At 47.3% G+C, this 14,154-nt stretch overlaps 1 protein-coding gene across 1 annotated transcript; it reads right to left on the bottom strand.

Moving 5' to 3' along the window:
• Positions 1 to 3,517: 3,517 nt before the first annotated feature.
• LOC117366066 (cytochrome c oxidase subunit 7A2, mitochondrial-like) lies at positions 3,518 to 12,631 on the bottom strand. Its single transcript, XM_033957143.1, has 4 exons — positions 12,475 to 12,631; positions 9,818 to 9,907; positions 4,684 to 4,768; positions 3,518 to 3,889 (listed from the first exon to the last, which is right to left on the bottom strand). Exons 1-4 carry the CDS (start codon positions 12,487 to 12,489, stop codon positions 3,831 to 3,833), a joined length of 249 nt encoding a protein of 82 aa, XP_033813034.1. The 5' UTR covers positions 12,490 to 12,631; the 3' UTR covers positions 3,518 to 3,830.
• Positions 12,632 to 14,154: the final 1,523 nt, after the last annotated feature.

Here is a 14,154-nt window from a genome sequence, read left to right as displayed (position 1 = left end):
ACAATGATACCCAGATCCTTTTCTTGGGCGATTCAGGTTATTCTTCCCAATGTGCATCACTTTGCATTTGTCCACATTAAATTTCATCTGCTACTTGGTCGCCCAGTCTTCCAATTTCCTAAGGTCCGCCTGCAATTTTTCACAATCTGCTTGCGTTTTAACAACTTTGAACAGTTTAGTGTTATCTGCAAATTTAATCACCTCACTCGTCGTTCCAATTTCCAGATCGTTTATAAATAAGTTAAATAGCACTGGTCCCCTGCGGCACTCCACTGTTTACTCTCCTCCATTGAGAAAAATGACCTTTTAACCCTACCCTCTGTTTTCTATCCTATAACCAATTCCTTATCCACAACTGAACTTTGCCACCTATTCCATGACTCTTTAATTTTCTCAGGAGCCTCTTGTGAGTAACTTTATCAAAAGCTTTCTAAAAATCTATTCACACCTTCAAAGAAGTCAAGCAAATTTTTGAGGCAAGCGCTCCCTCGGCTGAACCCATGCTGACTCCATCTCATTAAATCATGTTTGTCTATGTGTTCCACAATTTTATTTTTTTATAATCGTTTCTACTGTTTTGCCCAGTACCAAAGTGAGGCTTACCAGTCTGTAATTTCCTGGATCTCCCCTGGAGCCCTTTATAAAAATCGGTGTAACATTGGCCACCCTCCAATTTTCAGGTACTACAGATGATTTTAGCAACAGGTTACAGATCACTAACAGCAGCTCAGCAATTTCATGTTTGAGTTCTTTTACTACCCTGGGATGTATACCATCCGGTCCTGGCAATTTATCACCTTTTAACTTGTTGATTTGGCTCAGTACATCTTCCAGATTCACCGAGATTTCTTTCAGTTCATCACCCTTGAAAACCATTTCTGGTTCAGGTAGATCTCTTACATCTTCTTCCATAAAGACTGAAGCAAAGAATTCATTCAGTCTTTCCGCTATGGCCTTATCTTCCCTGAGCACCCCTTTTGCTCCTTGGTCATCCAACGGTCCCACAGATTCCCACACAGGTTTTCTGCTTCTGATGTACCTAAAAAATTGCTATGAGTTTTTGCCTCTTTTGCAAAGCATTCACATAACTCGACTCGACACGGGCCGTGTTTCGGCTTAAGAGCCTGCCTCAGGAGTCCTTATGAGTGAGTCATCTAATCACATGCGATGCTACAGTAACTTATGTTTATTGTGAATTTGGCATTGACTTATCTAAGCGGTTTACAGAATTAAGGAATGTACATAAAACTAAAAATGGAAAGCAACTCCATGAATTAGATAGGACAGAGAAGGTCGAACAGAGAAGATAGACAAATAGAACTCGTCAAAACACATATGATGTTTAAAAAATATGAGTCAAAATCCAGCGATTGCTATTAAAGTTCCTTTTGCTTGAAGACATGGATTTCTCCGCTCTTCATTTGGACTTTGTGACCTGGAGCCATGTAGTAACTATAATGACAAGGAAAGAATTAAGAAGGGACACTGGAAGCAGGGACAGGTCTGGGTGGGCCGTGGCACCTTTAATTGAGAGTCAGGCCCACCCAGTCAGCGACAGTGACCTAAGCTGGAGAACTAGAGGCAGTGCCTAGTGACCACCCGCGCTAACCTCAGGCCTCACCAAAAATAATTTCTGGCCATGCCACTGTCTGGAAGGGCCAGAGGTAGAGGGGAGCTATTCCATTGCCGGGAAAGGGAATAAAAGGTCTTTGTACCAAATGTAACATAGTGACATAGTAGATGATGGCAGATAAAGACCCGAATGGTCCATCCAGTCTGCCCAACCTGATTCCATCTAGAAATGTGATATTGATTGCATGGTCAGGTAGTCCTTGTACAGGAGTCCTTGTCGTGATGTATGCGCAGCACGTCATGTCGCCGTGCAGGTGGAGGCTTTCACGTCGGATGCACCTGCAGTCTTCCGTGTTCTGGTACATGTGTTCAGGATTTCATGTTAAGCAGCTGCATGGTTATGATGTCGGTTACTGTGTGAGCAGCTCCAGCGCTCTGTCTCAATGCCTGCAATAACCTGGTGTCTTCAAGTACAATAAAGAAAAGCGAGTTTGTGAATCCTCTGGCTGCGGAGGCCTTTCTTGTAGCTGTTCCAGGAGCAAGGCAAGATCTGCATTGCGAACATGCAACCCACCATGTCACAACACATGAGAGTAGTACAAGGGAAAAGCACCATGTGGAGATAGAGATCCTCAAGTGCTGAGAAATGTAGCATGAGACCAAGAAAATATGGCAGATAGGTACAAATATATCTTTCATTATTTGGGGTTCCACAGATTTGATTAAAACGAATTTTCAAGCACTATCAGTGATCCCTCTATGCCAGGGATCTCAATCCAGTCAGGTTTTCAGGATTTCCCCAATGAATATGCATTGAAAGCAGTGCATGCACATAGATCTCGTGCATATTCATTAGGGAAATCCTGAAAACCCGACTGGATGGCGGCCCTCAAGGATGGACTATGAGACCCCTGCTCTATGCTATGTGCTTATCATATATGTTAGACAGGGTACGCACATGCCTAGCAACTGCATGCACAAACCTTTTGCTGGCTGTCTTTATTGTGAGCATAAGCTATACGAGGGAGGCCGCTGAAAAGTTGTCAGCCCAACCAACAAAGCTGAGGCAGTCTCCATCGAGGGCTATACACTTAAGTCCAGTGATTTTTTTTCATTCCGTCGGGAAAAATACAGAACGAAAACAGTGGAAAATCGATGGACTAATTGAGGGAGATTGCCCCAGCTTTGTTGGTTGGGCTGAGAATGTTTCAGTGGCCCATCGTACTGCACACGAGTCAAGGCTGAAATCAGCAAATTTTTAAATGCTGATAGTTGCCACCTAAATTATGCACTGATCAGTGGTGGGCCAGGGGAGCTTGCATCACTGTTTCTGTGGTGTTGCATTGTATGCAAAGCCTGGCTTCTTGGAAGTTCAGTTTAATTTTTGTCTATATATTCTATTTTTAGCTTGTGGTTACTTATTCTATATTGGGTGAGGGTGTATCTGTTCTGTGCGTGTGAAAAAGACATAGTTTTCTGTTGGCATTTACAGTGTAGGTCCATCTGTACTACGAACATAAGAACAGCCTTACTAATCTGTCTTGTTTACTTTGACAATGGGTGTATTGATGTTCTAGTGCTTACTGTATTATATACGGTGTCTCCAAAAATCTCATTAGAATCTCGGAGAGAGCGGGAGCCAGAAGGCCTTGAGCATGCGCAGATTCTCAAGGCCCAGCAGAATCAGCGGCAAGCAGCAGGCTCTTTGGGAACCGGCACGTCCTGTGGGTTGGTGCTGCGTGCCAATGCCCGATCGCGGTATGGGTTTGGGCGGGTGGGGGGGCGATGCCAGCTCCCGGGGGTGGGAAACACACCAGTGGCCTCGCAGGGGGTGTGTGTCTTTTTTGGGATGTGGAACGAATCACCCATGTTTCCATTGGGGAAATGTACTTTGGTATACGCAAACCAAGGTTCCACTGTACTATATAACAAATACCACCATACATTACCATTTCAGTGTTTTATTTTCCAGAAAATACACACACAGATAAAAAGAAGCCAGTCAGTGCAACAGCATGATCAAATTTTTCTTCTATGCCACCTCTACATTCTTTTCCAGATTATGTTTTATAACTCTGGGAGGGGAGCTTGGATAATCAGGATTGAATTAGAATCTGATAACATTGATAAACAATATAGAAAGTCCATGTGAACAATCTGTTGCAGATAGGGTGTTAGGCTGGCTGTCTTGACTACAGATTGGATTTATTTGGGTGGGAAGGTGTGGGGCTGATCCACCTGCTTCCGCATGGCTCTGTTCATTTTCCCTTTCTTGGGAAGGAGGCCTTCACCAGATGGAAGACAGACAAACAGGTTCCTGCAAAAGGAGACAGACAGACAGACTTACTTCCAGACAGCAGCAAGATCTGCGGGAGAAGACATCCAGGTCTTGGCTTTTGTTTTCTACACTGCTTCCAAAGAGATTGAAGGGGGGGGGGATATTTGTCAAATCTGGACTGTCATTGGACAGAATTCCAATATGTGTATGCATTAATGATTTGTACTTCACTTCGAACTGTGGGATAATGCAGGCTATAAATATTTTTAATAAATAACTAAGATAATAACAAAGTAAATGACGGCAGATAAAAGTAGGGTTACCAGCCATCTGGATTTTCCCGGACATGTTCTCCTTTTGAGGACATGTCCAGGGGTCCGGACGGCTTTTCAAACCAAGCACTTCGTCCAGGTTTTGAAAATCTTTCCTTTGTGTAGGAGGGCATCTGCGCCTGGTTCCCCTCTGAATCACTTCCGGGTCACGGGGCCAGGAAGTGACATCAGAGGGAAATCCAACGCTGGGGCGAGGGAGAGCACGAGAGTGTGGAGTGAGGGATGAGAATGAATGGGGTGCAGAGAGGAGGGCGCGGGTGGGCACAGTGGTGGTGGTGGGGGGGGGGCCCACTGCCACTGCCCCAGGCGCCTCCTACGCTTATTACACCACTGACTACCTGTGAGTCCTTTCTCTTTGGGTTTTTTCCCCAAAGGCAGGGGCTCAGGTGGTTGACCGAATGGTATTTCAAAAGTTAAATAAAGCTGAACCTAAACATGTTATGCTGTGAAATCATGATTGAGTGAGATGTGTCTGTGAATGGCAGCGGTGATGCATCCTACCTACAATGGCGAAGGCCATGGTGACCCTGTACAGAATGGCATCTGTCGTTCCTCCTTTCAGGTGCACAGGTAGGCCGTTGTCTTCCTGCAGCGAGATTAAAATTGGAGTAGTTAAGAGGAGCACATGCTGTGGATTATGTTTCTGCAGTGACAACGGGGGTATGGCAGTGTCTATGGCTGCCACATGAAAGGCTGTGCTCGGTCCAGAATGCACTGATGATGTCAGAGATGATGATGGGAGTTGGCTTTGGGTTCTGTCACTGGGCAGGGAAAACTGAGTAGTGGCGGAGTAAGGGCGGAATGGGGGTGTGGTCCGCACCGTGCACCGTCTTGGTGGGGGCGGCCCCCCCCCCGCCTTCCCCTCCCCCTCTCCCACCACACATGTGCACCCCTTCCCTCGTACCTCTTTAATTTTCCAGGCGCGAGCAGCATCACAAACTTGCCGTCCGCCTTGGTGTCAGCTCTCTTTGACCTCACTTCCGGGTCCCGTGCCTGGGAATTGACACCAGACGGAAAGCGCACACAGCACGGACAGCAAGTTCGTGATACTGCTCCCGCCAGGAAAATTAAAGAGGTACGGGGAAGGGAAGGGGGGCAGGCGCATGGCAGGGGTGGGTGGGAAGGGGCTGGAGAGACAGAAGAGGGTGGGGGAGGGGCACCACCAGCTCTCACCCTCGCTACGCCACTGCTTCTGAGTTACTCCACGGCAAGAAACCCAATCCTGGGTCTTATTCAGTAGCTTAGTACTTGGTTTAAGGAGATAGAGAGAAGAATCAGCTTGAAAACTCCCATAGGAGTGAGGGGCCCCAGGTGATGGTATTCTGAGCCATGGGGGTCCTGAACTCATAAGAATAGCCTTACTGGTTCAGACCAGTGGTTCATCTAGCCCAGTAACCTGTCTTCATGGTGGCCAATCCAGGTCACTAGTACTGTATCTGGCAAAACCCCAAATACTAGCAACACTCCATACCACTGAGCCAGGGCAAGGACGTGATGTCAGCAGGGAGCCAGGGCCGGTATGAGCAGCTGGTGGAAGATGCTGCTCGTGCCGGTGAACATTTCAAGAGGTGCACAGGGGGAAGTGGGGCGCTCATGCATGGGGGGAGGAGCGGGGAGTGCATGGCGGGGGCGATGCCAGGTGCCACTGCCCTGGACGCCAACTTCCCTCGCTACGCCACTGCCCAAGAGAACAGGTTATCAAGTTACTCTGCGACATGTGCACCTAAATGTATATGTAAGAAAACAAGAGTTTATGAAAATCACAAGAACTATATCTAAATCAGAAACTCAATCCTTAACCATTACGGGCTCCTATGTTAAGTCCGCTGCAACATCCAAAAAAAGTGGAGAAAAACAGACCTCAGAATAGGGTTATCAGACGCCCAGATATACCCGGACATGTCCTCTTTTTAGAAGGCATGTTTGGGCGTCCGGGCGGCTTTCCAAAACCCTCCCAACCGAGACAAGCAAACTGAAGGGGGGGGGGCTAAGGGTGGGACTGGGGCGTGGCATGGGCACAACAGGATGGGGATGGGTGGAACTGGGCGGGCATGGGGGGGGGGGTCGGATTTTACATACCTACCTCAGAATAAATGGACCCACATCATTCTGCAGAATCAAGTCATGCAACATGGGGGCTTAAATCACAGTCATAGGTCTCTCAAAAAAAAATCCACAAAACAACGTGTGCAAACTTTGTTCGTATCTGCAGCCAAATCTTCTTAAACACGTGAACACATAGGGATTCGAGCGATCCAAAACAAAAACAGTTCAAAGACCAGAAGGGCAAGAAAAGCATGAAGCATGCAACAGCGGCCCTGTTTCACATACAGCTAGTTCAAGAGGACTGGCGAATATGATATCCCTCCTGAAAAATCTCCAACTCTACACAAAAACCAAAATTATAAAGGAAAGACTTGTTCCATTGTAGGCTCACCAATTTTGGTTTTCATTTGATGCTTCCCCCCCCCCCCCCCCTTTTTGGTGTTTGAACTGTTTTGTATTGGATCACTCGAGTCCTATGTATTTCTGTGTTTAAGAAGATTTGGTTGCAGATAGAGAATGATACGGTGACAAAATTCATCACCGTTCCCGTCCCCGCGGATAACCGCAGGAAATAATCCCAAGTCATTTTCTAGTGTCTATTTCAACCTCGGTCCTTCTACATCAGCATTCTTCAAAGCAAAGCTTGCGGGTCAGTGGTTGTGGCCATTCATGCTCTGATTCTTATGGGAGGCAAGGATAATGAAGCCATTGTGACATCACTGATGTGATTGGCTCTTAGGCACTGGTGGAATGAGGCATTATGACATCACAATATCTGCTCTGGATACCAGAGACTGTCATTCTGTAGTGTCTGTTTCAACCTCAGTCCTTCTACACCAGCATTCGTCAAAGCAAAGCTTGCGGGTCAGTGGTTGTGGCCATTCATGCTCTGATTCTTATGGGAGCCAAGGATAATGAAGCCATTGTGACATCACTGATGTGATTGGCTCTTAGGCACTGGTGGAATGAGGCATTATGACATCACAATATCTGCTCTGGATACCAGAGACTGTCATCCTTTTGTGTCTATCTCAACCTCAGTCCTTCTACACCAGCATTCTTCAAAGCAAAGCTTGCGGGTCAGTGGTTGTGGCCATTCATGCTCGGATTCTTATGGGAGCCAAGGATAATGAAGCCATTGTGACATCACTGATGTGATTGGCTCTTAGGCACTGGTGGAATGAGGCATTATGACATCACAATATCTGCTCTGGATACCAGAGACTGTCATTCTGTTGTGTCTTTTTCAACCTCAGTCCTTCTACACCAGCATTCTTCAAAGCAAAGCTTGCGGGTCAGTGGTTGTGGCCATTCATACTCTGATTCTTCCCTCTCTCCTTAAAGAATGACATGAAGATGGTTTCCCGCGGTTATCAGCGGAGACGGGAACGGTGATGAATTTTGTCACCGTGTCATTCTCTAGTTGCAGATATTAACAAAGTTTACACATCTGTTTAATGGAGTGTTTGGAGAGACCTATGAATGTGATTAAGCCCCTTGTCGCGTGACTTGATTGTGCTGAATGACGTGGTTGCATTTATTCTGAGGTCGATTTTCTCCACTTTTTTGGATGTTGCAGTGAACTTAACACAGGAATTTTGAGTTTCAGAAAATAAAGAGTTGTCATATTGGGTCAGACCAAGGCTCTACCTAGCCCAGTATCCTGTTTCTGACTGGGGCCAGTCCAGGTCACAAGTACCTGGCAGAGTCCCAAAAAAGCTGTAAGATCCCTTGCTACTTAACCTCAGGAATAAGCAGCGGCTTTCTCCAGGACTAACTTAATAATGGTTTGTGGACATTTCCTCCAAGAATTTATCCAAACCTTTATGAAATCCAGCTACGTTAATTGCTTTAACCACTTGCTCTGACAATGAGTTGCACTCTTAACTATATGTTGAGTGGAAAAGAAATGTGCCACTATGCAACTTCAAGGAATGTCCTCTGGTCTTTTCGATACAGTAAACTCGTGTATCGCAAACTGGGTGCCGCAGCAGATTCCACAAGATGCCAGCGAGGAGGAGAGGCACCGGTGCCAGCTGACTGCTTACAGGCAAGAGGCACGTTCTGTAGTGAATGACACGGTGACAAAATTCAACACCGTTCCCGTCCCCGCGGATAACCGCGGGAAACCATCTCATGTCATTCTTTAAGGAGAGAGGGAAGAATCAGAGTATAATTGGGCACAACCACTGACCCGCAAGCTTTGCTTTGAAGAATGCTGAGATTGAGCAGCAACATTCCAGAGCAGATATTGTGATGTCATAATGCCTCATTCCACCAGTGCCTAAGAGCCAATCACATCAGTGATGTCACAATGGCTTCATTATCTTTGGCTCACATAAGAATCAGAGTATGAATGGCCACAACCACTGACCCACAAGCTTTGCTTTGACGAATGCTGGTGTAGAAGGACTGAGGTTGAAACAGACACTACAGAATGACAGTCTCTGGTATCCAGAGCAGATATTGTGATGTCATAATGCCTCATTCCACCAGTGCCTAAGAGCCAATCACATCAGTGATGTCACAATGGCTTCATTATCTTTGGCTCACATAAGAATCAGAGTATGAATGGCCACAATCACTGACCCACAAGCTTTGCTTTGAAGAATGCTGGTGTAGAAGGACCGAGGTTGAAACAGACACTACAGAATGACAGTCTCTGGTATCCAGAGCAGATATTGTGATGTCATAATGCCTCATTCCACCAGTGCCTAAGAGCCAATCACATCAGTGATGTCACAATGGCTTCATTATCCTTGGCTCACATAAGAATCAGAGTATGAATGGCCACAACCACTGACCCACAAGCTTTGCTTTGAAGAATGCTGGTGTAGAAGGACTGAGGTTGAAATAGACACTAGAAAATGACATGGGATTATTTCCCGCGGTTATCCGTGGGGACGGGAACGGTGATGAATTTTGTCACCGTGTCATTCTCTATCTGTAGTCAGTCAGCCTGGGCCTGACCCTCTCCTCGCTGGCTCCTCTGCTCCTTCTCACCTCTCCTTCTGCATCAACCCACAACGGCGGTAACAGGAGGCTCAGCATCGAGGCTGGAGGACATCCGCACGGGCGCGGATGTCGATGTGATGACATCACCCATTTGCGTGACATCATTGCGTCAACATCTGCAGATCTCCAGATAGGGCTTAAAAAGTGACGCGGCTTAAAAAGTTTGCAAGACACTGCAGTAAACAATTGGTCTGCGTTTCCCCATTTCACTCCATTCAGGATTTTATAGACCTCTATCACATCTCTCATTGGTTCTTTCTCCTCCAAGCTGAAGAACATAACCTCTTTAATTTTTCCTCAGAAGGAAGTCCTTACATCTCCTTAATAATTTTGGTCACTCTTCTTTGTAATTTTTCCAGTTCCACGTTACATTTTTTTTTTTTTTTTTTAGTTGTGACTTGAATTGCACACAATGCAATGTGCATCTATGTGTGTTGTGTCCCCCTCCCCCCCCCCCCCCCCCCCGTGTGTTGTATGGTTGACCGAAGATCTCTCTGGGCTGCTGACTCCCTTCCCTCTGCCCCCCAGACTTGGCCCTAGTGTTATGATACTAAAGCCACAGCTAGAACTCCACCTGGAAGAGTTTTTGCATCTCAGGGACTCTGTTCTTGATCTCATTCCTGCTTGATGTCGAAAACCCTCGTGCTAGTCCAGAGCGCAGTGCCTGTGGAAATATACAGAAACCCAAAAACATAGTAACATAGTAGATGACAGCAGATAAAGACCCGAATGGTCCATCCAGCCTTCCCAACCTGATTCAATTTAAATTTTTTTATTTTTTCTTCTTAGCTATTTCTGGGCAAGAATCCAAAGCTCTACCCGGTACTGTGCATGGGTTCCAATTGCCGAAATCGCCATTAAAACCTACGCCATCCCATTTAAACCCTCCCAGCCATTGAAGCCCTCTGTAGTCCATCCTCCCCTAAACAGCCTTATACAGTCACAGACCGTGCAAGTCTGCCCAGTACTGGCCTTAGTTCAATATTTAATATTATTTTCTGATTCTAGATCCTTTGTGTTCATCCCACGCTTCTTTGAACTCAGTCACAGTTTTACTCTCCACCACCTCTCTCGGGAGCGCATTCCAGGCATCCACTACCCTCTCCGTAAAGTAGAATTTCCTAACATTGCCCCTGAATCTACCACCCCTCAACCTCAAATTATGTCCTCTGGTTTTACCATTTTCCTTTCTCTGGAAAAGATTTTGTTCTTTGTTAATACCCTTCAAGTATCTGAACGTCTGAATCATATCTCCCCTGTCCCTCCTTGAGGGCCGCAATCCAGTCGGGTTTTCATGATTTCCCCAATGAATATGCATTGAAAGCAGTGTATGCACATAGATCTCATATATATTCATTGGGGAAATCCTGTAAACCCGACTGGATTGCGGCCCTCAAGGAAGGACTTTGAGACCCCTGGACTAGTCTTTAAGCCCGTTACATTAACAGGTGCTAGAATATATGTCTGTCTTTCTGTCCTTCGTCTATCTGTCTCTCTCCCTGCCCCTATCCCACTTTCCTGTGCAGCAGCATTTCCCTCCCCCTCCCCCAACTTTCCTGTGCACCAACAGCAGCGATATTTTGCGTGCATTCTAGAGGAGGAAACGAATCTAAAGTGCCTTTCAGGCGATGCCTGGTCGGGACCTGGCGAGCAAAAAGCCCCTTCCCCTCCGCTTGGGTGACCTGTTGGATCGCCGCCAACAGGTGGCGCCGCCGCACTTTCCCCAGTGGCGTCCCGCACCCCTGAGCTCGGATCCTGTCACTCCGCTCCTTGCCCACCGGTGATCATGGTGCTGGAGGGGGCCCCCCGCCGCCTTCCCCCCGGGGGGACCCTGCCCTTGCTCCTGCTCCTGCTTCTGCTCGGGCCCTGCCAGCTGCCTGTCTCCCCGGGGCACTTCGGAAGAGCAGCGGCTGCTGCCGGGGAGCAGCTCACACTGCTCAGCACCTATACTCTGCCATGAATCATCATAGGGAGGATTCCTCAATGTGCATGTTGCCATGAGTTGGTGGCCAAATCGGTGGCATAACACATCCATTCCTGCCCTCCTCCTGTGTCCAGCACCTCCTCTTCTCTTCCCTAGCCCACCATCTCTAGGAACGCCCCTTCCCTTCCCCCTGCCAAGCCTGGGATTGGGGGCTATGATAAAATGAAATTTAGCACAACTCAGGACTTCATCACAGGCTGTGTCAAGTCTGGCAGCGTCCCACCCATTCTGATGCAAACTTCCTGTTAAAGAAAGTGGGAAGTGGCAAGGTGGCCCTTTCCTTAAATGCCCTCACCACTCTCACAGCAGCTTTAAATTACTGCTCTCCTACCATGCCAAAGCTGCACCTCTAAATTCTGCGTCCCTTGGTGGACAATGGAGGGATCTCAAAGTCCCTCCTTGAGAGCCGCAATCCAGTCAGGTTTTCAGGATTTCCCCAATGAATATGCACTGAAAGCAGTGCATGCACATAGATCTCATGCATATTCATTGGGGAAATCCTGAAAACCCGACTGGATTGCGGCCCTCAAGGAGGGACTTTGAGATCCCTAGTGGTAGAACTGACCCTGCTGTCAGAAAAACATGGCGCCAACAAGGCACCTTGTTTCCAAATGTGATACCCAGAGCAATGTAACCCACCGTCTCCAGCCACTGGTGTAGCGAGGATGGGAGGTGTCCGGGGCCAGTTCCACAAACCTGGAAATTCCAATGCTGGTGCCTGTAGCCCAGAATTGGATTTCCAGGTTTAGCACTAGCCATGCTCAGCAAAACACTGATTGCCACTGGCTGAATATTGACTCCATAACTATAGTATTTTGTATATACCCTTTTTTTAAAAATCAATTTGGGAACACGTAAAATTTGCCATGCCAAAACAGTTATCTGCCTCTGAAACTAACTGAAGCACAGACCCATTGCCTCTGCCTCCTCCCTCACAGCACTGACTGTTTGCTAGAAAGCTCCCAGTGGGATAATTTCATCTAAAATCAAACTTTCCCTCTTTTTCTTTGCTTCTCTCTTTAAAAAAAGTGAAACCCTGCCCTGACATTTCTGCTTCTGAAAGTTTCTAAATCAACAGCTGTAAGCGGCGTCTCTGGGACAGAAATAACTGTTGTCTGGCCTGAGACGTGACCGTCTGCAGCAAGTATTCCGAGGGCCCAGAGAAGCTGAGTGACAGCTGATGGTGCTGGGTGACAGCAGCAGGGTCGGTGGTCAAAACCTGTCTTTGACATAGAATCCTCCATTACCAGTAGACTGGACATGTCCTCAGCCCTCTTCTGCTCAATTTGTTGTCTGGTCTCTGTCTTCCTCTCGGTCTGTGGCCTTGCTTGAAGCCCTAGGTCACTGCCCTACAAGGATACACACATGAAACCGCTCAGCTGTTCTGCCCCAGCAGCCAAAAGTAAGGGCAGCAGCATGATCCAAGCCTCAGATAACTTGGCAGAGTGAGTCTGGGGTCTAGCAATAGGCACCTCCGTCTGACATGGCGCAACCACCCACCACCACCTCCCCCAACTTTCCTGTGCACCAACAGCAGCGATATTTTGCATGCATTCTAGAGCAGTGGTTCCCAACCCTGTCCTGGAGGACCACCGGGCCATTTGGGTTTTCGGGATAGCCCTAATGAATATGCATGGGGAAGATTTACATGCCTGACACCTCCATTATATGCAAATCTCTCTCATGCATATTCATTAGGGCTATCCCAAAAACCCGACTGGCCTGGTGGTCCTCCAGGACAGGGTTGGGAACCATTGCTCTATTCTGAATCTCAAATCCCTGCATTTTGTAGACAAGAAGAGGGTTGACAGGGACCAAGGCAAAACTGCAGTTCCAGGAAGGAGATTTTTTATTTTGACCCGCCCTGCTTTTGACCTTATATGATCTTAATATACTGTAGTGCAGTGGTTCCCAACCCTGTCCTGGAGGAACACCAGGCCAATTGGGTTTTCAGGCTAGCCCTAATGAATATGCATGAAGCAAATTTGCATGCCTATCACTTCCATCATATGCAAATCTCTCTCATGCATATTCATTAGGGCTAGCCTGAAAACCCGATTGGCCTGGTGTTCCTCCAGGACAGGGTTGGGAATCACTGTAGTGCCTTTCAGGCGATGCCTGGTTGGGACCTGGCGAGCAAAAAGCCCCTTCCCCTCCGCTTGGGTGACCTGTTGGATCGCCGCCAACAGGGCTCTAGGAGAAGCAGAGAATGCCATGGGGATAAATTTTTCTCTGTCCCCGCAGGAACTCAATTTCCCCGCCTTGTCCCTGCAAGTTTTGTTGCTGTCCCTGTCCCATTCCTGTAAGCTCTGCCTTAACCGCACAAGACACGAACATTTATGATTTTAAAGTGTTTGAGGCTTTTGCAGGTGAGGACGGAGCTTGCAGGAACGGGGCAGGGGCAGGAAAAGAACTCGACGGGACGGGAAAATGAGTCCCCGTGGGGATGTGGAAAAATTTGTCCCTGTGTCATTCTCTACTTGGGAGAACAGTATAGAAAATTGAATAAATAAATAGTGTGGAAAGTTTCAGCCTCTGATAACCAGGCTAGAGCTGGTATTGTGACATCATAATGCCTCATTCCACCAATGCCTAAGAGCCAACCTCATCAGTGATGTCACAATGGCTTCATTGTCCTATACTTGGCTCACGTCTGCTACATTTTGATTTCTAGAATGGTGCAGTTTAGAGAATGACATGGGGACAAATTTTTCCCCATCCCTGCAGGAACTCAATTTTCCCGTCCCTGTCTCTGCCCCATTCCTGTAAGTTCTGCCTTAACCACACAAGCCACGAACACTTATGATTTTAAAGTGTTTGAGGCTTGTGCAGATGAGGATGGAGTTTGCAGGAATGGGGCAGGGACAGGAAAAGAACTTGTGGGGATGGGAAAATTAATTCTTGTGGGGACGGGGGAAAAATTTGAC

Source organism: Geotrypetes seraphini, chromosome 8 (genome assembly GCF_902459505.1).
Source record: "Geotrypetes seraphini chromosome 8, aGeoSer1.1, whole genome shotgun sequence".
NCBI lineage: Eukaryota > Metazoa > Chordata > Amphibia > Gymnophiona > Dermophiidae > Geotrypetes > Geotrypetes seraphini.
This window is presented reverse-complemented; position numbering and strand designations above follow the sequence as displayed.